Below are 23,752 nucleotides of genomic sequence, written 5' to 3'. Positions count from 1 at the left end.
CTGTTCCTAAATTCCATGTATATTTCACTTCTGCTACAGTTGTATGCATCCAGTAACCATAGATCCTATTGTCTCTGGGTTGCCAGTTACATAAGGGAGACCACACAGGTTATTTAACCTTGGTAAATCACCATGTTGGTTCATTTAGATCTAGTTTGTATTGATATATTATTTAGTATTTATTAAAGCTTGACTGAGGATTCAGAAAATCGAAGTCAGCCTCAAGCCATAGAGATCAGGCAGTGGAGATACACACCTTTAATCCTAGCAGCCAACGCTAGGAGGTGGTGGTACACACCTTTAATCCAAGGCACCAGGAATAAATGAGATTGAATCAGTCTAAAAGAGTAACAAATCCTTCATTTTATCCTCTGTATATAGTAGTCCACTATATAAACTAATAACATTATTCATCATTCTATTCATGGACAATTATATTGTTTCTAGTTTTTTTAAATTATAGAAGGTAGTTCCAACTGATACTCGTATGTGTCTCAGTACAGGAGCCTAGAGATTTCAGGGTACAATTCTTTATGAATGGAATTGCCAAGCTGTGGGCAGACACATCTTTAACCTTACAGATACCTCCAAATTGCCCTCCAAAGTAGACACTAGTTTATCTTCCCTATAGTAGTGAATCCAATGCTCACTATTATGTCTTGTGTGAAGACTGTACTGCCCACATTCTAATTATGCCAACTATGTTACTGAATATATTTTTCTCTTACTGGATGCCCTGGCTTTGTTTTGTTTTTGTTTTTTGAGTTGCTTGTTATGACTACAGCCATTTTTGTACCAGGTTGCTTTTAATTTTCTTACTGGTATGTATTTAATTTGTCACAAAGGCAACACAAGGTTCTCAGATTATCGAGAGTGATCAGTGCCTGCATCTTTTTAAAACTCTGTGCCTAACAGTCTCACTCTGGGTGCTCAAGTTGGTCACAGTGGGAATATTTATACAGGTGAAGTTGGCAATGCCAACAAATCAGGGCTTCCTCCAATTCCACAGACTATGTCAAACTTTATGTGTCAACTGTTATCTTAATCTCTATCTCTGCTCTCACCTGTTGTTAGCATTTTCCTCAGTGTGACCACCTAGAAGCAAGTTCTGATCTCTGAATCTGGCCCATTGAATCTAGACTCGAAATCTCTTTCAAGAGCGGTTTGATCAGGATTTTCAGAATACAAGATAAATTTACTATCTTTTTGAGCTCCTGCATCCTCAATTATAGAGGATATTCACTACTCATTTAAAAGTAAATCCAAACTCCTTCGGTGGCCTGGAAGACACTGTAATTTAAATATAGATTTAGAATACAAGTACTGTATTAGAGTGGAAAGGGACCACAAATATCCCATCAGCATCATCTCAGTCAATCCAAGATTTCTTTGAAGGTGTGGGTTTGGTGTCTGCACAGACATGCCAAAGAATGAGGGCTCTCTGCCACACAAAACACATTCTTACCAAAGACCAAAAAAAATCAATTTATTTGTCTTGATAGAAAAAGAAAAGAAATGTACTTTCTTTCTATTGGTCTTGCCCTGTGCATTAGCCACTAGGACCAGATTTAACAGTCATTTTTCAGGTATCTGAAATCAAGAGTCCTATAACATTTCTCTTAGCATCTATCTGCACATCTCCATCTCTCCTCACTGAATGTAGGAGCCAGCCTGTTTCTATGTTCCTGTGTCAGTGATGGATTCCTAGATAGATCAAAGATCCTTCAAAGACAGATGGAAGGGAAACAACTCAATTCTGCAGATGTAGCTACTGCATTAGAGAGCCAATGGTGTTTTCTATGTGCCTTCTGGAAAGACCTCCTTGTTCAGCAACCTGTTCTTAAGGCCAGAGACAAAGTAAGCTATTAGGATTCTGACACGTTGGCATTGCTGTTAAGAACATTATAAAAGAGGCATGGTGTAGTGGTACATGTCTTTAATCCCAGCACTCAGTAGGCAGAGGTCCATGAAACTCTATGAGTTTGAAGCCAGCCTGGTCTACATACTGAGCCCCAGGCCAGCCAGGGTTACACAGTGAGCCCTTGTCTCAAGGACATAAATATATCTTACAGAACAAACTTCCATTGGGACTTAATACTCCAAATAGAACATTTGCAGGAACATTCTCAGGTTGGGACTTCCTTTTGTGGGTTACCTGTGGCTACTTTGCCCTGCTTTAGTAATGTTTCTGCTTGCTTTCCATACCCAAATTCTTAGGGGAATATACATGGGCATTCAGAACTGCTAAATATATTTTCTAATCTAAGAACACTAATTTGTAAAAAAGAAAAAAATCTTTCTTGGTGAAGCAAGGTAGGGAGCCATCATTCCCTGAGCCTGGGTAGAGTGGCCAGTCTATTGATTTATAGACTGTTGATCATTTGACAGAGAAGGCAAAGGTACATTATAAGGTGTTAGAATATTGATTATAAAGCAAAGGTGTCATGGCATCTTGGAGCTGAAAATTCCGTGTCAGCATTATCATTTCACAGAGAAAAAGATGAAAAGCTAGAGAAATTCACAGAAAGCCACACCACTTAGCAGAGTCAGAAGGGGCTGGGCAAAGAGAGGTGTGGTGTGTCTCTGACTGGCACACTGTGCTGCTGGTCAAACATCTCAGAGCTGTTGGTATTAACTAGAGGAAACAGACATTTGATTTCACCTGAATCTTCATGTAATTGAAGATGCCCTGCATCATTGAAGAAGCATCTTTTGCACTGTCTGCCATGCTATTGATATGTCTGGAAGTTAATTACATGGGGGACTAGTGATGGCACACCTATCCCTGGAACTAACCACTGCAGATAACAACGGAAGAAGATTGAATTCACAGACAGGTGGGGTATGCGCATGTAAGCTGACTCATTTCCTCAGATTATCATGTGGGGCATGAATCAAATCCACTTTCAGGTCAGGTGCCCTTCTACCCACTTGTGAAGTACTGTGCTTCAGCCAGTGTGTGGCCATGGAAGCCATAGAGTCTCCACCTTGGATCGATGAAAGTCGTAACGATTTCTGTCACTCCTAGCCCACCCAGGCCTGGGTTTTCCATGAACTTTCCTTGTTATTTCACTGAACAAGCAGCCCTAGGGGGTGTTCTCTTGCCTGGTTTCATATGAATGTTCTCTGTAATTTTTACATGGAGGAGTATAGCATTTAATGCCTGGAAGGCTACCGGTGAAACCCCAAACAGAAAGTTTGTCAATTAGCTAGGTGTGGTGCCTCATTCCTGTAAGCCCACCAGGGAGACTGAGGCAAAAAGATCAGGAGAATTAGGATTTCAAGGCCAGCCTGGGTTATGTGACACCCTGTCTCAAAAAAAAAAAAAAAATCTGAACACATACAGATAGATCTCCAGTTGCTATGACTGTGTGAGGACAGGAACCAGCTATGGCCTGGCATCACATCTTTGGTGCTCCTATAGAGACAACGTGACTGCTTCCATAGCTGAAGGCCCTTGTGGGAGGTCGCCAACAGAGGCACTCCTAAAAGATGGTCATCTATAGAGACAGCCTGGGCATGGAGATTGGAGTTTAGAATTTCTGCTAACTCATATACCAGCAAAACCAAGGGGCACTGGGTTAACCTTTTTATAAAAAACAAAACAAAACAACAACAAAAACAACTAAAATTTTCAACATCCTGCTCGCCTCAACATTTAACTGAGATATGATCACTTATGAAGGACATGTGTGGAAGGTGTGCAGTTGATGGTTTTGGTGAATGCATATACTAACAAAGACAATAGGTCCCCTGAGATCAGCTAGTTGCCATCACCTGAGAAAGTACTTTGCTTCTTTTTCTTCTGAATGAAAGCTCCTCAGTCCTTACCCACCTAATGCAACCAGGAGCCTCATTTGGGTTTAGGTTCCCTGGATCCATTTTGCCTGCTCCTGAATTTCATTTGAATGGTCTAATGCAGTATGTATTCTTTTGTGTCTGGCTTATACATTCTGCTCTTGAGACTTGTCCATGTTTTCACATGGATTAGCAGTTTAGCTCCTTTTTATTGCTAGGCAATGTTGTGTTAGATGATTTGTTTATCCATTCTCCTTCTGAAATACATTTGGGTGGTTTCCAGATTTTCAATATAATGAACAAAGTGGCTACTAGCATTGTCATATAGCTACTTTTTTGTGAACATGTTTTATTGCTTTTGGTTAAAAGCTAGGGGTAGAAATACTAGAGCCTAAGTCTGGTGCATGTTTAACCTTTCTGGAAAGTGCCAGTTTGCTTCCCACAATAGGGATTTTGTTAATGTGGCCAATTGTCCTACAAAGTGAATTCTTCTATTTCATTTTATGATTTGTTTTTGTTGTAAGGTATTGATATAGTATGAGTATGCATTCTTCTGAAATATATTCTTCAGTATCAGATTAATTACATCATTTTAGTTTTTCTTTAAAAATATTTCTGAATTGCTTACAAAACAAACAAACTAAAACCTGGAAGATTCATATTGGAAAATTTGTCACATGCTTTGTTTTCTTTAGTATTCAATATATGTAAAAATTCTTGGAACATGTGTTAGTCATAAAGCAGAATCATAAAGTGGAAGTTTGAAAATCCTCCATATTTGAAAGAACTTTGTGTGTGCTCAGGGGATGCCTCTCTTCTGTTCAAGGGAATAAATAACCTCATTCATCCTTTATATAATTGATATATTTATTTATATAACCATATACTGAATTTTGTTGCTCAAAAAAAAAACTTTCTAGTTTTTTCTTTGCATTCAAGTACTTCATCAAAATGGTGCCCTGCTGTGTGGTTTTCTGGAACTTCAATATAATTTCTCAACACTCTGTCCAGAAGATCTTGCCCTTGAGATCCAAGGCTGTAGTCCATCCCCTTCCTGTGGATTTAGATTTCATTCTGGAAACTGATGACAACATACATTGTTACCTGTAACATTTGTCACTTATTTGGGTTATGCCTCCTGTGTTCACTGCATACATGTTACTTCTCTGGAGAGTCTGGTATGTTCAACAGGATAATTAGATATAAAGCTGTTAGCAAGTAAAAAAAATTCTTTTAAATGAAAACAAGAAACCAATGTCTGCTCAAAACAGGAAAACGTGCAAGATATCTGGGGAAAATGGTGTAAAACAAAATGTATGAGTCACCATGCCTGGAGGTATAAAGCAAACAGTACTTTATTTCCACGGTTGGAGAGAATTAAGTTTGTTTGGGTAGTCAGAAGGTAATCACTGAAGAAAGTGAAAACCAACATCTTTTTCAATGTTAAGGTAGAGCCTAAAAGCAAGGTCAGATTGATTTCATCTTCTAAATATTAAGCACTCAACTTCTCTGTCTAAAAATAGTCATCTTATTGACTTCCAATATGGAAAACATTTAAAAATTCACAAGTCAAGTATTACTTTTGGTTAAAAAAAAGAAAAACAACAACTAAAGGCTTCCCCTACAAATAATTGTTATTTTTTTTGTTCTATATACTTATGTTTACAGGGACAAATATGCAAACATTTTCATAACTAATATTAAAAACATATTGCATTTAAAGGTTTTGTGTTTCACAAACCTAGGAATCACTGCTAAACTGTCTTAATCTACAAATATGCCTCAAAACATTCTGAAATCAAATGTTATTCCTTTGCAATTGAATTATATGCTGAGAGTACCAGTCTGGAAGTATCAAGACTCCATTCGATGCAAGGGAATGCTCTGCAGAAATACTTTAAAATTAGAAGACTGAATTTATATTTTAAATTGATGCATGGTAAATTAAAGTTCTAATATATTTATTGCTTAACGTTCAGGGACATCTAAAACTGGAACAATATATTTAAAAACTAAGGCAAGTTTCAGCTAAACAAAGCAGCCCTACATGTATAATTTTATTTCTTTCCTTTTTAAATGTCCTTTCTATACAGCCAATTCACTGAATATAGCTCACAATTTCCAAGGGAAAAACTGATTCAGACGATACAGAAAAACATGGGCTTAGTTCTCTTTACGGTAGCTTTTGATTTGTTTTCAAGCTCTAAATTTAATAAAAAATCCCCTATGAAAGATGGGATGCATAAGTGTAATGCCGAGATCTTTTACTATTCGAGTAATGAAAGAAACCTTTCTTTGCTACAGAACCGGTCCTCTCCACCAACCAGACAGTCCAACTGTTTACGAGAAAAACACTTCTATTTGATCCAGACATTCACAACTCTTATGAGCCATCTTTTTATTTATCGTGGATATCAATTAGCCTGAGTCATGAAGCCCGACCGCATAAGGGCGACACGTGATTCAATCACTATTTTTAAAAGTCCACGTATTTCAAACTCTTCTCTCCAACCATTGCTGGCTTCTCCCCCTTTGAGGACCTGGCCTCCGCAGTGTTTGTTCGTTAGATGGCAGACCCGGGGAAGCCTCGTCTTGGGGAAACCTCTCCTCTGGCACATTTGAGGAAAGCACCGAGGAGACTTGGGCTGGTGCTAGTTTCTAGTCACTTACAGATCAAAAGAAGCTAGAGGGACACGGAGGAGAGGGGAACTTGAGGCAGGTGCGGGTGGGTTTCTGCAGTGGCCATCGAACCCGGGTGAATGCCACACGTTCCTAAGTTGGGAACCGAGCCAGAGAATGCGTCCGGGTCGGGGTACCCGCCCGCAATTCCTTCCTTGGGAAACCTTCGGACACGCCCCCCAGCTCCGGGTTCCCGCAGCCCGGCGCGCGCTGCGGTCCCTCTCTGCAGCTGCCCACGTGGTGGAGCCCGGAACAGCGCGATGCGGTGGAGCGCCCTCAGGGCGGGAGTGACATGGGGATGGGAGGCCCGGCCAGCAAGACCCAGCCGAGTCGGTCCCCGAATCGGGGCCCCCACATTTCCTCCCCTGGAGGGAGGGAGGCGACATTCCCCGAGCCAGCCCTCCCGGGCGGCTGCCGCGCCCTCTGGCGGCCATCGCCTAGACGCGCCCTGGGCACGAGGGGCCGCCGGTCTGGGTCCCCTTTCCAGGACTCGGGGGCCCGCGGTGGGATCGCCTTCCTCCCAGTAGAGCCACGCGGACCGCACCCTGTCCGCTTCCCGATTGCGCGCGAGCACCGGAACACCTGGGGAGCGCCGCCACGGGCGCCCGAGCCTGGCGTGGAAAGTGCCCTGCTTAGCAATCTTCGGGGGTCCCCTTTCCCCAGGTGTGCCCCTCCCGCCGCGTCTGGGCTTTCCACCACGCTGCGAAAAAATGCTGCATGCATGCACTTATTTATTTATTTTGCAACAGCTGCAAGAAACAATGAAGCTTTTTCACAGAGCGGGCCAGCGCGCTCTCCAGCCGCGCTGTTGTTGTTTTCAATGAAGCTCGGGGCCGCACTCCCCGCCCACCGCGCCCGCAGCCCGCCTGCTCGTCCGCCCGCCCTGCCACCTCCCGGGCCACCGAGTCCCACCGGCGCCCGGGGCATTGTTTTTTGGAGTCCTGCGGGAGGGGTGGGTGCGTACAGGGCTGGCCGGCGCAGTGCGGGTGGGGGCGGAAGCGTGGGCGCGCGCGTGGCTCTGTGTGCGCGCGGGGGCCAGCGCGGGTGGAGGCGCGGGGGGCGGTGCCTCCCTAGCCCGGCTCCCCACGCCCGCGCTCCGCTCCGCACGTCCCTGCGATCCCGAACTCCGGCTCTTGGCGCCTGCCGAGTCGGGGCCCGGCCCTCGGCGCGCCGGGACTGCGGCTGTGGACGCTTGGAGTGTGCGCGCGGGCACGTGTGCGCGGCCCCGAGAGCGCGCGCGTAGAGCCCCCAGTGTGTGGCGGCGGCGGCGCGGTGAGGCTGAGGTTCTTGTTTACCAGCATTAACTCCGCTGAGCGGAAAAAAAAAAAAAAGCGGGGGAGGGGGGAACCGAGGAGGAGGGAGCGCACCGGGCGAACTCGAGAGAGGCCAGCGACAGGGAAGCCGCCAGCGAGCCTGTCCCGGCGCGCTTGGTGCTCGCAGCCCCTCGGCCCCTCTCCTCGGACCCTCCACGCCTCTCCCGCGCCTGCGAGAGCTCCACGGCGCGCGGCGCGCTCGGCTTTGACCTTCAGCGAGCCGGAGCCCCCGCGCACGGAGTCGGCGGCGGGCGGGGGCCGACGTGGGGCGGCGGGAGCTCAGAGCGCTGCACGGCCGCCGCTTTGTGTGTGTGTGTCCTGGATTTGGGAAGGAGCTCGCGGCGGCGGCGGCGCTGAGGGAGGAGGAGGAGGCGGCGGCGAGCGGAGCCCAGAGGAGGAGGAGGAGCCCGAGGAGGGGGAGCCGCTCATTCATTTCCACTCCGCATATCTGCCCCTCGCCGACCTCGCCCGCGCCCGGGACTTCGGACCAGTCTCGCCAACTGCGTCGCGCTCTCCCGCCGCGGAGGCTTGGCCGGTTGCTCCCTCCGGGCATCTGGGGACGTTTGTCCTCGCCTGTGGCGATTTGGGCTTTGCTCCTCTCTCCGTACAGTTTTTCCCCCTCTTCTGCATCTCTGGGTTTGCAAATGGAGGCCGACGACGCCGACAGCCCGCCCCGGCGCGCCCCGGCTTCCCGACTCCGCCGCGCCGTGGGCCGCTGCTGCCGGCGCTGAAGGGGCCGCCCCGCGCCACCCTCCCCGTCCACGCCGCCTTCCGAGAATCGTCGCCTGCGCTCTTGTTTTTGAAGGAGAGTGAGGACTGAGTTGGAGACTTTTCTTTTCTTTTTTCTTTTTCTTTTTCTTTTGAGAGAAGGGAATTGCGTCCCAAATAAAAGGAATGAAGTCTGGCTCCGGAGGAGGGTCCCCGACCTCACTGTGGGGGCTCGTGTTTCTCTCTGCCGCGCTCTCGCTGTGGCCGACGAGTGGAGAAAGTGAGTATTTGCCCGCCGCCCGCGGCCACTGCGGGAACTTTTCCTCCGAGGGGCTGCGCCCTGTTTGGGAAAACCCAGTTGCCACGGGCGCAGCTGTCGGACTCCCGAGCTCGAGAGCGGAGGGTGGGGCTCTCACTGAAGGCAGGAGGGGAGCTTAAGGCTCGGGACCCCCACGGACTCTGGCTCAGCGCATCCGTGCTCAGGAAGGGCCTCAGGGCTTTCTCTTTCACTGTCCCGGGAGCGCTGTCCCGCGCGCGGCCTGGTGGGTGGGCAGCACTTGCTCCACGGCTCTTCAGGGACACTCCCGCGCGTGGGCACTTGGTGGGGAAGTTGGTGTCTGGGTGGGTTCAGGGTCCCTGCCACCCTCGTCTCTCCTCACCCCTGCGCGCGGGCATCTCCACACCCAGCGCCCATCCCGCGCAGCGCACCACGGTGACAGCACCTTTGGAGGCTTCACCGGTGGCTCATGGGGTAGACTGAGTGCGCCGTGGCGGCGAGCGGGAGCCTCCTGCCCTGCGGGGTGCAAGTTGTCCTTGAGGGGGAGGTGCGGGGTGGGGAGGCCTCGCGGCCCCAGGAAACGTTTCCAAACATCACGGCATGGCCTCCTGTCGTCCAACTTGTTTGGCCCATAAGGTCCCTAGGGTTTTTGGCCTTTAGCATCATCTCACATGATACGATGGGCGTCTAGTCCCCTCGTCCCCCACGGCTTCGTGACTCGGGACTCATCGGTGTGGCTCTGGGGTTCAGGGTTTATTCCCCGGCTTTCCCTAGGGAAGCGTGAGCTTGGGACCTTCTTCAGACTCCTTCGGGGGTGCGAGGCTTGGATCCCCAACTTTGAGGGTCCTTGGGCAGTCTGTAAGTTTCTACCCAGCCCTGGACACCCCTTCTTCCTAAAAGCGTCTAAGTAAAACGTGGTCGGGACATCAACCCATGAGCAGAGCCGATGTGCTTTTCCACACACGTGTGTTCTCAGCGCGGGTTTAGGGGCATCCACAGCCACACGACCCGAGGGGACACCTGGACTCCTAGCCCGGGGGAGAGGTGTCGTGTGCGTTGGTTTGGGCAGCGTCAGTGTGGTAGTGGAGGAGTGGTTGTTTTGTTTTGCAAGCGCGGAGCTCTGGCCTTGGTTTTGTTGTGGCCAGAGTTGTGTTGCACTGCCCCCCCCCCCCGCCCCCCGCACTTCCTTTGTACATACTTAATAAGCAGTATCGCTCCACGCTCGCTATCGCTTGCAATCTGATAGCTTTTGTTTTGGTGGTGTTGGGTAGGAGTGAGTGTGTGTGTGTGTGTGTGTGTGTGTGTGTGTGTGTGTGTGTGTGTGTGTGTGTGTGTGTCTGGGAGTGAGCACTCTCCACAGTGTCAGGAGGAGGGAGGTGGTTTGGAGGGGGTTTGTTCTCGAGAAAAACAGTGTGGCATACTGGTAGTTTTGAGATGATAGAGTAATTTGAACACAATTAAAAGTTTAAATGCAGTCTCCGAGCTGGGGCTGGGGAGGTGAGGGCGTGCTGATGAGTAATGGTTACAGAATGTATGCAGGTGGTGCCTATTAACTTCGAAAAATCATGACGGAGTCTTGAGTTAGCGAGGGGGAGATGATGGAGGCTGCGCACGGCGTGCGGCCCCACCACTGGGGTAGTTAACAAAGGCTGTTTCTATAAACAAACCCTTGAACTTCTTTTAAGAAATGTCTGCGATGGAGTACGAGCAGATCTTTATAGAACTATAGCTGTTTACTGCCTAGAGTAAGGCGCAGACTGGGCCGACACACAGATCTGGGCTCTCCTGTCCTTTGTTTTCCAAACTTTGAACTTACTGGATTGGGCGAAAGGTTTCTGGCTCACTTCTACCCAGGCGTTTAGATGGTGTTTGGGGGCAGGGAGGATTTTTAGCCTTTAAGGACTAAATATGGTTTAGAAGGCACTAGGAAGGAGTCCATTTTACTATGGCATCCTATTGAACTATGCACTTTCTCTACTTTTGTTATTTAATAGAAGTTACGAAATGCAAAGTAGCAGCGATGGCCTTGCATCTTGGGGCAGCATGTAGGCATCTGAAACAGGTTGTGGCTGGGTCTTCATGAACAATATGCTTTGTCCAGAACAAGGGTGGCAGGAGAAGGGTGTTTTAATGTGTGTTGTTTATCATCCAGTGATAATTGGCCAAGCTCTTCCTCAGGCTTCCTGAAATGTGATGGATGGCTAGAAAGCACCCAGAATCCTTGTTAGGGCCTGCTGAAGTCCTGACTCAAGTGGGTGTCTGCCCTTCCCTGTTTACAGTTGAAGGTTTACATGAAACACAGGAACAGTCATCGAGTTTTATTCTCAAAGGTGCTAGCCCACTGAATTCAGGCGTAAGTCTGGGTCCCAGCAGAGGCGGTCTTTGGGCCATGCCGGTTCACTTGCTGGCTTAGGGATTGGTGATTCTTTGGAGTGTGGCAGCAGTGTGGTGTTTCCATCTTTAACCTTGGACTCTTGGAAGTTTCTTGACGAAAAGACAGCTTTGCAGACATGTTTGCTTTATAGCTGGAGGCTGAGCAGAGCTTCTAAACAAGGGAGTTTAGGAGTTATGAGTGGCAGCCAGATAATCTAGGACTGTTCTGTTTTGAAAATGAACATGCATTTTAGAGTTATTGTGACCAGTCTCCTGAAAAGGATTTAGTCATCTTTCTGCCCAGGGCACTGTAACATCCCATTGTCAGAGGAATGGAGGTCTGTGAAATGTTGGTGTTTAAAGAAGTCAGTGCTTTAGTACCTATCAGAAGAAGAACCCAGACTAAGAACTTTTGAGAGAACCTAAATAGCAAATTATAGTTTAGGTTTTTCTGCAGGAAAATAAGGAGTCAACTGTACTTTGTGGAGGGGCAGGCCGTGGGGACTCGGGACTTGGAGTTTATAAAGGTTGTATGTTTGAATTGTTGAAAGGATTAGGAAAGAACAGCTCTGTGAAATATGCCAGGGCATTTTAAAATATTACAGATAGAGAAAGAAGTCAGTTATAAAACACCAACTATCCCATGATCCCATTTATGTGAAATGTTCAGCCAATCTATAGAGAGAAATTGATCCCCAGGTGCTGGGGGAGGACAGGCTGGGGAATGATTGCTAAAGGCTACAGGAGATTTTTGGGGGGGTGATGAAAATGTTGTAACTTGAGTTTTCGGTGATGGTTATACAATTCTGAATATACTAAAAACAACAACAAAAACCTTTGCATTGTGTGTTTGAAAACACTTGTCTCAGAGTATGTGATAATATTCTAACTCTTTTTTTATTACAAAAATTGAGAAGAACGTATTGTGCCACCTAGGATGTAAAATTTGACTAAATAGGATTATTCAGTAAGCATTAATATGGGTTGGTGTTGCTTTTTTTTTCTTTTCTAAATTCATGAGCTTTTAAGATCCATGAATTAGTGCAATACAACAAATTGATAATTGAAGTTCTAACAGCAGGAATTGGATGCCAGGCAAGAACTAGACAAACAGATAAAAAAGAATCTTGGTCATTCTTAGCTTGGGAATGAAGGGATTGTTTTTAAAACAACACACCAGTGCTAATGGTAGTGTGATTCTTAACAGTAAAAATCTTCAAACTGAACCTAAATTGATAGTCTAGTGTTTAAGAGCCCAGGCAAGGAGCCTGTTTGTGCCTACAGTCTGCCAACAAAGAATTAATGTGTTGTTTTGAGCAGGAAGGGAAGTTCATCTCTCCTGTTTTAACTACAAGTGGCAGTGAAGGCAGAGGAAGAACTGCTTTTTTCTTTTTTTTTTAACTTATAATTTTTTTTCTTAAATTGTATTTTTATTTCTTAAATACCCACAATCTGAGTAGATGGGTCTTGGTTACAGTTGTTTAGGAGCCTGTTGCCTTAAAAAAATGAAATGAAAAACTAAATTTCTTAGAACAAAAGATTTAAGAATACAGTCAATCGGTTTTGTTTTTAAAGAACTGTTGTGCTTTTATCTAAATGTACTTTGCCTTTTCCTTAGGAACAGACATAGAAAATAATATTTGCATTGGGTTTGGCCTTTATCTCAAGGTTGTTTATTGTTGGAAAATATTTCCTGCCCTTGTTATTGTTGCATGGTAGGTCAGTAATGAGCATCAACTATATCCCTCCCTCTATCCCTCCCTCCCACCCTCCCGTCCTCCCTCCCACCCTCCCTTCCTCCCTCCCAATCCACCTTCTTCCCTCCCCATTCCCCCTTGAGGTACTTTTGTTTCCTTTTTAATCTGGTTTCTTTTGGTTTGTAAGAATGTGCTTCCAGGAACTGAGTCTAGCCAGCATTTAGTGGACACCTACTGTAGGAAAGCCGAACTAGTGCTAGGTATTGAATTCACCAATAGAGATAGGACTTTCTTGCTGCTGCCTTTGGGGCATTTTCCATGTATTTGCTTGGAAAGAAGTTACTTGAAAAATCAGCCCCCCCCCCCACAGACACACACACCAGACCTGGCATCAGCATCCATGCTGGGGTTCATTTTGAAGGCCCTTTAAAAACATTTTTGTGGGCGTGGCTGGCCTGATGGGCAGCCAGTGCTACACTGTTCTTACACTGTGATAGGCTCCCTCATAGTAGAATTTCACCATAGACTGTAGCATATGGGTATCCATCTATCTAATCAGGCATCATTGTAACATTGGTATAATAGTTGTGGTTAAAACTGTGCATATAGTATAATGGGTATACTTATGCACCTGTAACTCTAGCATCAGGAGTCTGAGGCAGGAGGATCACCAGTTTGAGGGCAGCCTGGGCTACACAGTGAACCTGCCTCAAAATCGAAACAACAACAAAATAAAACTTAGTTACAGGTATGTTCATAAATGTTGCCTGGCATGGTTCAGATTTCAGCAAAGGTGGGACCAGTTTCAGAGGCGAGCGCCATGTATACATTTCTTCCAGAGCTTTAAGATAATCATTAGGGCCAGGCATTGGTGGTGCCCACCTTTAATCCCAGCACTTGGGAGGCAGAGGCAGGCGGATCTGTGAGTTTGAGGCCAGCCTGATCTACAGAGCGAGTGCCAGGATAGGCTCCAAAGCTACACAGAGAAACCCTGTCTCAAAAAAAAAAAAAAAAAAGGATAATCATTAGGAAGTGTTCAGAATTTCAGATCTTTGAGATTTAAAAATGAATGGACTGTTTTTTAAAAGTATGAGGGGGTAAGAATGAGATGAAGAGGCAATACTACCTTAAGACTTTTTTTCATCATAAAGCATACAAGGCCAGTTTTTCTCTGGGTTGTGATTTTTCCCTGATTTGTTTTCAAAGCTCACTTAAAACTCAACTCCAGTTTATAGAAGAGGTATTTGTGCCTGGAGGCCAGCTTGCTTTGAACGCTTTTCTTAGCCACTGTATGACAGGTGCTATCTGAGCCCTAGAAACGAGCTCTTTTTCAGTTGCACTAAGCCTGTAATAGTTACACACGTGCTGTGGCTACGGCTCTTCTCCGTCCGAGATGTTCTGAAGGAAATGCTGAGCCCTTGAAAAGACAACAGACTGTACAGTGGATGATGCGCTTTGCACCTCCCTTGGGTAAATAGCTTTTGGCCTCAGGTCAGCAAGAGGAAGTTTTCCAGTTCCTTTATAAAGATGTGTGATTTGGCTTACACTTACGATGGATGCAGTCCTACTGTTTTGTGACACTGAGATGAGATCTGTGGACATTGAGGAGAACATAGCTGGTGTCTGATATTTGCAAAGATTGTGATTAAAATGTGTACATATGCCCTATCTCAATGCCCTTACCCCATGGATCTGAGTTGTTCAGAGATGAGGACATGGGTTTGTTTAAAAAAAAAATGGTTAGTAAGCAAAGGATCTAACCTTGGCATGATGAAGTTCATTTCTTTAAGTATTTGGAATTATTTGACTAGAAACAGTGTCTTTGTGTTTGGCGACTTCAGAGTTTTTGAAGATGGCTTCTGTGTATTTTCAATCATTTGTACCCAATGTTTTACATTTCTGCGGATTTCCTCTTCATCTGTGCCAGTTTCACTTACGCTTATTAACATGATGGATTTCAGAGTCTTAAGGTTGTCTTGAATTGAGAATCCATCCACCTTCTTCCTTAAATGCATGCTCAGTATTCACCAGGCTTGGTTCTGTAGGTTAGAAACACTGATACTATAAGAATCTTACCATTGGGTTTTCAAAGTATAAACTGAACCATAGAAATTATTGCTGTGTTTGTTTAAAGAACTAAGCAGTTAGTAAGAAAGGATTTAATTTTTCTTTCTTTTGGGTCCCAGACTGTAAGGATTTATAAACTCACAGATTGCTATTCAGACTTGACTCGAATAGAACAGAGAGTGGAGTCTTCTGTGATGAGGGTTGAACAGCTGGGGCTACAGTAACTTCCACAGGATAACGATGCTGCCTCTTCGGTTTTATATTTAGCCTCAGCTTGGTTCCTGCTGGTATGGGATGTGTTCCTGAAGCTTAGGGACCATCCCTCCTATGCTTCCTGGTGGGCTTGACACCTACAATTTCTTATTTGGAGCATCTGGTGGCCAGTTACGGAGGGAGAATGGAAACGTGTATTGCATAGAGAAGGATGCCAGTCTCAAATTATTTACTTTGCAATGGAGTGACAGAAATGGCTTTTTCAAGAGCAGTTTGTTTACTTGGTTTTGTTTTTCTAGAGGTGGTCTTGCTGTGTAGCCCACCTGCCTCAGCATCCTGAATACTAGGGTCATTCCTAGGCCTGTGCCACCACACTTGGCTAGGAAATTTTAAGAAGGATTTTAGAAAGCAGTTTATCATTATTGCAGGAAATTCCTGGTGGTAGTTGGAACTGGAAACCCAAAACTTTTTACTTCTCATCTTACTGCAAAAGTTAAAGAATACCAGTTGCTCACAGTTGTGCACGTGTGTCCACGCGTACACGTGTATAGATGTGCATCCATCTAGGTTGACCTACTGAGGTGCATAGCTTTTGGGCTCCTGTGTACTTGAATGTGCCAGTTTCTTTTTAAACATGGCACTTTCTTTAAGCTGGCTCTGAAATTGTCCCTTTTAAACTAATCTTCACATGAGTAACAAATATGTTTTATGATATTAAAGCAGAAACATTGGCTAGGCCAGAACTTGAAGGTTCCTGAGATACTTGGCGTGTCTGCTTTTGCTTGTCTATAAATTGATTATTGGGAGTGTTTCTGATTGAGTGAATGAGACATTACCAATTTAAGTCACTTTAAGTCACAGAAGCCTGATGGTAATTAGGTAGCAATGAGTTAATATACAGGAATTTTCTTCTAATTTGAATTACTTCAGTAACCTTTGATAACTAACTGAAGAAAAAAAAAGGAAGTATCTGTAGAGATTCCAGGTGACCCGGCTATCCATCTGGTTGACTGGAACTTCAGAGAGAATATTCTGAGTCACTAGCTGTCCACTATATTTAGATAGTGAAGCCCTCATCAGTTGAGCCCATGTTCATCCGTGTCATATGGTGTTTATTCTGTCCACTAGTTTTCCGTGGATGTCATTGTACTGAAGTAATACATGGGTTCCCAGACTCAGGGCTTGAGGGGGAGCCCTGTTGATGGCACTGTTACCCACTTCTGGGAGTTAATGGGTTCATGGAGTATGTTTAGCCACAGTGTAGAATAGTTGAATCACAGGAACGTACTTTGTTAGGAGTGGCCTTTCTCAGTTGGATGCTCTATTTTCAACCTTTCTTCTAACGGGAGCTTTTCAAGCTCTGAGATTGGCTCAGGACGGAAACTCTAGTTAACCTCGGCTCTGCAGCCTGCCCTTTTCTGAAGAGACTGCTTAATTGAATGTTTCCTCTCAACCTCACTGAGTCACCTCAGATCTCGAAGATTTGCCGTTTCTGGCTCCTCCTCCGTCCAGTCCAGACCTGCATCTCAACCCTTAGAGTAGAAATGACACCCTCAGCTGGCCTTCATGTACTTGCCAACTCTAGGTTCTCAAAGTGTGCCACAGCTGAGTCCCAGTTTTAAGGAGAAGTCCAAGCCACCCCCACCCCCCTGATTTTGGGCTGTGAAAGATTTCGTTGTTGGGCTCCAGAGTGATTCCCAGAATTCCCCAACACTGCCTGAGCATCTGGATGAGCAAGGTGTGGTGTTCCTCCCTCTGGGCTTTTGCTCTGTCTCTGTGGCTTAGTGTGGTGGCCACCTCCCTCCCCACACTGGACATTGGAAAGTGCTAACTCTGGATGACTGATATGTCACCTGGGTCTAGATTGTTTTTCTCTGCTCATCAGTTTTTTTTTATATAAAACATGCTATTTAGCGTTTCTGAGTTTTAACATGTATGTGGAGACTCAAAATGATTTTTAAAGAACTTTCTCCTTGTCTCACTAAACAGCAAAATAAAACACTTTTTAATATATTTAGAAAATTCGGGAAAATTTGGGGAGGAAATGTGGTTTTTAGTTTTCATTAATTTTTTTGGGGGAGTATCAAGTCAAATTTTGAGTGTTAGTACTGTGAAGTTGGGCCATGGTATGAGTCAGTTGACTCCTCCCAGCCCCCAGGACTTTCTAAGATTATAGTATGTAAGAGATGGTGTCCTTTCTAACTCTGCTTCAGGTGAGACTGTCTACCATTTGCCTAGCTGCAAAGATCTGACATTCCCCTTCCTTCCTTTAAGTTCAAACACTGTTGGGCTCATTGATAGTGATGACTTGTGTCTTGTTCCTCGATTGTTACTACTTAAATGACAGAGGATGGTTTGAATGTCAGTTCTTCAGCAGCTCAGGCAAGTTAGTCTTTCTGTGGCTTTGTTTCCTCATCTGTGAAACATAACTTTACTAGGACTCACTGCATATTTTTATTCATTAAGCTAAATGAGTATTCTTGTCAAGTGCTTTTAGATGAACCTGGCACCTACTAAACTCTTGGGCTTGAGTGGCTTCTGTCTTAGAGATGTGCCATCGTCAAGCAGAGATTTTCTTTGATAGTGCTGGCAATATAGGGCACACTCCCTGTTTTCCACCATTAATTGTGTGAAGCACATAGTAAGTGCATGGTAAATATGCATTTTGTAAGAAGATTTTTTTCTTTGCTAAGGTGTTTCATAAGGTTGAGTTCTGCTTATAAACTAGTTATGTCAGGCTGGCGAGGTAGCTCAGGTGAAAGGCATCTGTCACCCAGCCTGGAGACGAGAGTTTGATACCTGAGACTGGTGGAAGGGGAGAACCAACTCTCAAATGTAGCCCTTCCCACTTCCACAGTGCTCTGCAAACCCCCCCCCCCAAAAAAAACCAAATAAGTACATGGAATAAAAAAAAATGTTACACCCAGCCAGGCATGGTGGCGCAGGCCTTTAATCCCAGCATTTGTGAGGCAGAGGTAGAGGCCGGTGAATCTCTTTGAGTTTGAGGCTAGCCTGGCCTAAGAGTGAGTTCCTGACCAGTCAGTGCTACATAGTGAGAACTTGTCTCAAAACCAAAAAAGAAACAAAAAACAACCCCCCCAAAAAACCCCAAAAAACCCCAAAACAAACAACTAAAACCTAAGTTCTATCATTTTAATTTTTTTTGTCCTGTAAGTGTGGTCAGCTCCATTCAGCTCACCTTTCATTTCACAGTTCTGTTTGTCATAGTTTGTTCCTTAATCCTTTCTTGTTAGTTTCTGTCGGTGTCTTAGAGGTGTCCAGTGTGCACATTGTCCATCTTACCAATGCATAGTCGCCATCTAGTGGCCACATGGGAAATTCAGCCACCTTTGTGATTGAAGAGGACTATGAGGACCAATCCCCCCAAATTCCCCAGCTTTTCCTTGCTGGTGTGACTCCTGGGAAATGATTGCAAGAAAATGTGGATGCTTCAGGCTTTAGTGATCACTAGGCTATGGTTGAGGATATAGCTTGTTCCACTGTTAAGTGAGCAAGTCAGAGAATTAAAGTCTTCCAAAGCGATGTACACACACTCCCTACAAACCCAGGCAGAGTTGTGTCTTACAGTCCTAGAAGTGCAACCTCCTCCCCCGAACCATGAAACTTTTATATGTGTAAAATTTAAAAATGTTTCTTTTGAGATGAAAGATTAAAAAAAAAAAAGCAACTGATGGGCCAGCAGGAAAAGCAGGTAAAGGTGCTTGCTGCCAGATTACAGTCTCTAGAACCCAACACAGTAGAAGGATAGAACTGATCTCTCTCTGCAAGTTGTCCTGTGAGCTCCATATGTGTTCCATGGCACTTGAATGCCCCTCTCCCAAATTAATGTAACAAACGGATGAAAAAGACAACTGATTTATTTTGAACTATATAGCAAGGTCTGTCTTTCATTGCTGTGCATACATAGAGGGCGGCACTTCCGTTTTTTGCTCTTATGTGTGTCCCCTTGGGCTACTTCATGTAGTCAAGATGTTTACCAACAGACATGATAACAAGGAATCACGGACAACTCTGTTACTGATGATATTCAGCCCTGTGCTGGTTGTACTTGGTTAGATTTTTTTTTTTTTTCTGTTTGTCCTCAGATTTTATTTATAACTTCAGGGTCTGTGCTCCCATATTCTCAGTGACACTCTATCTGGTGGGTACATTCCTCCATGGTTGCTTTTTGTTACTTAATTTTAACTTGGAGATCACTTGCTGGGCTTAGGACTTCTGTGTGCTCTCCTCCCAGACATTTCAAGCAACCTTACCAGCTGTTTCTCAAACAGACACCGAATACTGACAGACATACAAGACACACTTGATTTTGACTGCCCTAAGTTGACAGAGAACACAGCATATAGTGTTTAATAAATGTGTTCTGTAATAAAGACCTTAATTTGCTAAGGTATGTAAGAATAATTGATAGTTTATTGGTTTGCCCCTGTGCCTGGGGTGGCCATACAACCCCTTTGCTTTCTGATACTACAGCCAACAGTTGGTTCTCCAGGTAGGACTCGACTTCTTACAAACACAATGCATTGAACCTGTTTTCCCCTACCATCAGGGAATGCTTGGTGGTAAGAGGGGCTCAGGAAATGGCGGACTTCTTAAAGGGACCACTGTTACCCCATTCACTTGGATACACTGTTCATTTACAGTGAATGTCTTTTTTTTTATATCATCCTTGCCTTGGTAGCTTTGCCCTCAAAAACATTTTATCACACCATTTACTACTACATAGGACTTAGAAGAAATAAAATGATCTTTTAAACCATTGGTTAGGCATTTTGTTCTTGAAGGTGAACAACAACAACAAAATTAGAACTGGAAAGGATGTTTGCAACTAGTTTTGTGTGCCTGAGGTTGGTGACCGTGCTCCTTAAGCTTCTTATGGATGAGAAGAAATGAATAATCCACTACCATTACCAATTCCTTTGTTAGTAGTGTGCATTCAGTTATTAGGGAGCTAGCTGCCTGATTAAAGGTGGCTGTCTTCATGTTGGATGTGACTGTGTGTCCATCTGTGGTGGAGCCTCAGATCTGGTGGGTTCTATTCCTGGTGCTGCTGCTGATTGCTCTCCTTTCCTTCAGGAGTGACCCCAGGACCTGGAGGTGTTATAAGACTTTTTCAGCCTCCAGATCACAAAACAAGACAGAGAGAGAGAAAGGGAGGGAGGGAGAGAGGGAGGAGGGAGGAGGGAGGGAGGGAGGGAGGGAGGGAGGGAGGGAGGGGGTGGGTGGGTTCCTAGTGAGCTTTGTTTGGAACTTTGCAGACTCATGTGGGAAGTTTGCTTCTATTTCTTGCATAATTTTCTTGATGAGATCAGCAAAAAGTCCTTGAGTTTCAGCAGGGACAATAGCCAGGTCATTTGTCCTTTAAGTGCCTGACAAGGCCAATCACAGTTTATCATAGGGCCATAGTGGAAGTGAAGTCTGCTTCCTTTACAGCCCCCAACAGAACTTCGTTGTCTGGGATGCTGTAAGCAGATTCCCGAACTTAATATCCAAGAAGTCATTGCTAAAGGCTTGATGCACCTTAGGAGGCATTCAAGGTGAGCTATTGTAAAAAATGCAAACAGTTGAACCTAGTATGTTTATTTCAAGTGTGGCTTTTTATATAAAAGGCATTTTCATAAAAAGCTCCACTGAACTGAGTGAAGGTGAGCTCACCTGAATTCCCTGCCTATGGGGAAGCCAGCTCTCTGCAGGTGCCTGGAGGCCTGTTAGAGAGGGAGTATGGACCTTGGTACCCATCTGTAAATTGGAGTAGTGCCAATCTAGCAGATATGCCAAGTAAATTAGCAATAATTTCTAAGATGGCCACCAGAAACAGTCAAGGGCATCTAGCAAATGAGTGCTTGGATTTTTCTCCTCCCATACTGCTGTGGGTCATTGGGGATTCCTATCTTCCAGCCCTTCCTGCAGCCCCTGGAAAGGGGGAGATTTGCCGTGTCTATTGTTTTGGTTTAAATCTGAGAAGTGGGGCTGGTGAGATGTGTGGCTTAATTGTTAAGAACACTAGAATTAGAGTTCCCAGCACCCACATGACAGTTTAGGACCATCTGTAACTCTAGCTATGGAGGGGGGGGCAGTGCCACCTCTAGCTTCCGTGGACACTGCATACACAAGGCATACATACATACATACATGCAGACAAAACACCCATACACATCAAATAATAATTTAAAAAGATCTAGAAGTCTGCATCTTACTTCAGCCTTTGGAAGCATGGTTCAAGGCCAGTGTCCTCAGATGAGTGGGGAAGATACAAAGCCTTGTTTTCTGTGTCAAGACTTAGTGGCCTTTTCTCCCCCTCTTATCCCCAAAAGTTTGTCTTGTTAGGAAAGCTCAACTACAGATGGGTCAGCTTTAGCTTGATATCTGAAATGTTAACAAAACTGAACCTGTATCTGTTCTGTCAGTGCTTAGAAAGTTTCCGATTTCAGAGCATTTTGGATTTTCAGACTAGGGCTACTCAGCTGGCAGAGTCTACACAAATGTTCCCAAGTCCATCTCTGAAACATTGCTGGTTCTACCATTTCAGATACTGTGAAACAGTAATAGGCAGTTTGTGTTCAGCACCAAATTACAGGATCTAAGCAAAAAAAAAAAAAAAAAAAAAACGATTGGGCTGTAGATGCCCAGTCTTTGAGCTGCTGAATAGCCAAGGGAGCTTGAGTGTGCCTCCAGTGTTTAAGTCAAAGTGGTGGAGACAGTACCCTGGAAGGTGGGGGCAGGTGGCAGCCTGCTCAGATGGAGTGGAAGTGGGTGTGAGAACCAAGTGCATTGGCGGGAGTTGAGTGATGGGTGGATAATGGGGAACTTTAAAGCTTTTGGAGCATTGTGATCATAGGCATAAGAGCTTTCAGGAGGCTGCTGTGGTTCTCCCGTCCTGGAGACTGGTGATGGTGTAGACAGGGAGGTAGTGAGCTTAGGGCCAGGAAGGGACATATCATCTCTAGACCCAGGATCTGAGAAGCAGGAGCTCACTGCATAATGATCTGGCTCTGTGGCTTGGGAGTGAGTGATGAGTTCCTCTCTGTGTCGGTGGAGGGGTGGGGGGTTGTTTTGCAGGAGGAGCTAGTGAGATGTGACCCTAGGCACAGAACAGACCTTGAAGGAAGCACCTTTGAGCACAGGATGGGGACCGTACTTCTAGTGGGACCTTTCACCAGAAAGCCTTTTGGAGACTGCAGAATTTATCTTTGTGATTAAAACTGGACTTACGAAAAGTGGTGAGGTCATGGTCAAACATGCCTCTTTTCTCTAAAAATAAATGTACCAGCTTTCCAGGCAGGCCCTCCTGCAGTTGGTTGCTGGGTGCCCCATTCTGAATTTCAGAGCACCTTAGGCCAAAAAGGACTCTTGATTGCTTCCAGGCTGGGTCAAGTGGGCCCGAGGCTGGCCCTGCTCAGTGCCACTGCAGTGACCTTGGCTCCCAGTGGCTGAGACAAGGAAGCAGCCCCTGTTCTCCTGTAGTGCCAGCCAACATGGTGGGATGGTTTCCAGCCCTTGCTGTGTGAGCCAAGAGGAGTGATTTGTTTAAATGGGGATGCCAACGCTGTGTCCCAGGCTGGCTTGCTACTGGTGCTTTTTAACATGCACTGCCCTATGATTTTAAATGGATTGGGCACATTGTGATTCTTGATGAGAAGCAATTGCAGGGCCTTAGCCCAGGATCAGAGCTCCCAGCTGTCTGCTCTGCAACTGGAACTGTTCATTTTCACCCAACATCGAGAATGTAAGAACGTGATAATGCGTGAGGCGCCCTAGGAAGGTGGTATCATTTTGTCTGTGGGCCTTTGCTTGTAGGACTTTTAGTGAATTCTGAAATTTACATCATTGAATGACTCGGTTCCCTCCACCCCAAGTTCAACAAAGTAGGTTTCAGACCATTTTGGCCCTTTGCGCCTGCCTGTGCGGGGGGCCCCCCCCTCCCCCCATTTTGTCTGGTGGACTTGGTTGAATCCTGAGCTTAGAATGAGAGCCTAGAGCTAGAATCCCGGTGATAAGCTGTGTGTTCACCTTGCTGCTTTACTTTCCTCATCTAGAAAATGGGAATGAACAGTGATAGCCACTTTCTAGGTTTCTTACAGGTACTTTGAGAATGTTGGTGGGCAAAGCCCTTGAACTCTGTCTGTCGTAGATACCAGGAGATGGTTGATGTCGTTCTTCAAGGTAGAGGGGATACACAGTAGAAGTGATTACTCTTGAAGAGAAAGTAGAGAGCACTTTCCCGGGTATGCACTGACATGATCCTAGCTGCCTCTGCCGATTTTGACCATGCCATTTTCACACCCTGCCAGTGGATGGAAACATTCTTCATCCATCCACCCCTCTCTCCCTTCTCCTCCTGCTCCTGTCTTTGGGGGAAGAATTGAAGCATCTTCTTCCACAAGACAGATTTGGATTCCAGTACCCTTTAAAGAAGGCTCGTGGACCCTGCCCAAGGGGTCAGGTGGCAGAAATGAATGATAGATGCATTATGATGTGTGCAGAGCTTTGTGTCCCTTTGCTTTTTCTCTCTTTCAAGGATAGGGCAGTCATTGGAGGTCACATAGTTTCTAGGTAAGAGCCAGATCAAGGGGCTGAGTGTGGAGGCGCATACCTTTAACCCACGC

At 45.4% G+C, this 23,752-nt stretch overlaps 1 protein-coding gene across 1 annotated transcript in view; it reads left to right on the top strand.

Annotated features, from left to right (window-relative positions):
* Positions 1 to 8,213: 8,213 nt before the first annotated feature.
* Positions 8,214 to 23,752, top strand: part of Igf1r (insulin like growth factor 1 receptor) — a 292,382-nt gene continuing 276,843 nt past the window's right edge. The window contains exon 1 of the mRNA XM_027408129.2: positions 8,214 to 8,778. Within this exon, the coding sequence (XP_027263930.1) occupies positions 8,685 to 8,778 (94 nt within the window). The 5' untranslated portion in view covers positions 8,214 to 8,684. The remainder of the gene's footprint in view (positions 8,779 to 23,752) is intronic.

The sequence above is a fragment of the Cricetulus griseus genome, chromosome 3 (assembly GCF_003668045.3).
Source record: "Cricetulus griseus strain 17A/GY chromosome 3, alternate assembly CriGri-PICRH-1.0, whole genome shotgun sequence".
Taxonomy (NCBI): Eukaryota; Metazoa; Chordata; class Mammalia; order Rodentia; family Cricetidae; genus Cricetulus; species Cricetulus griseus.
The sequence above is the reverse complement of the archived record's forward strand: the minus strand, read 5'-3'. Positions and strand labels throughout refer to the sequence as shown.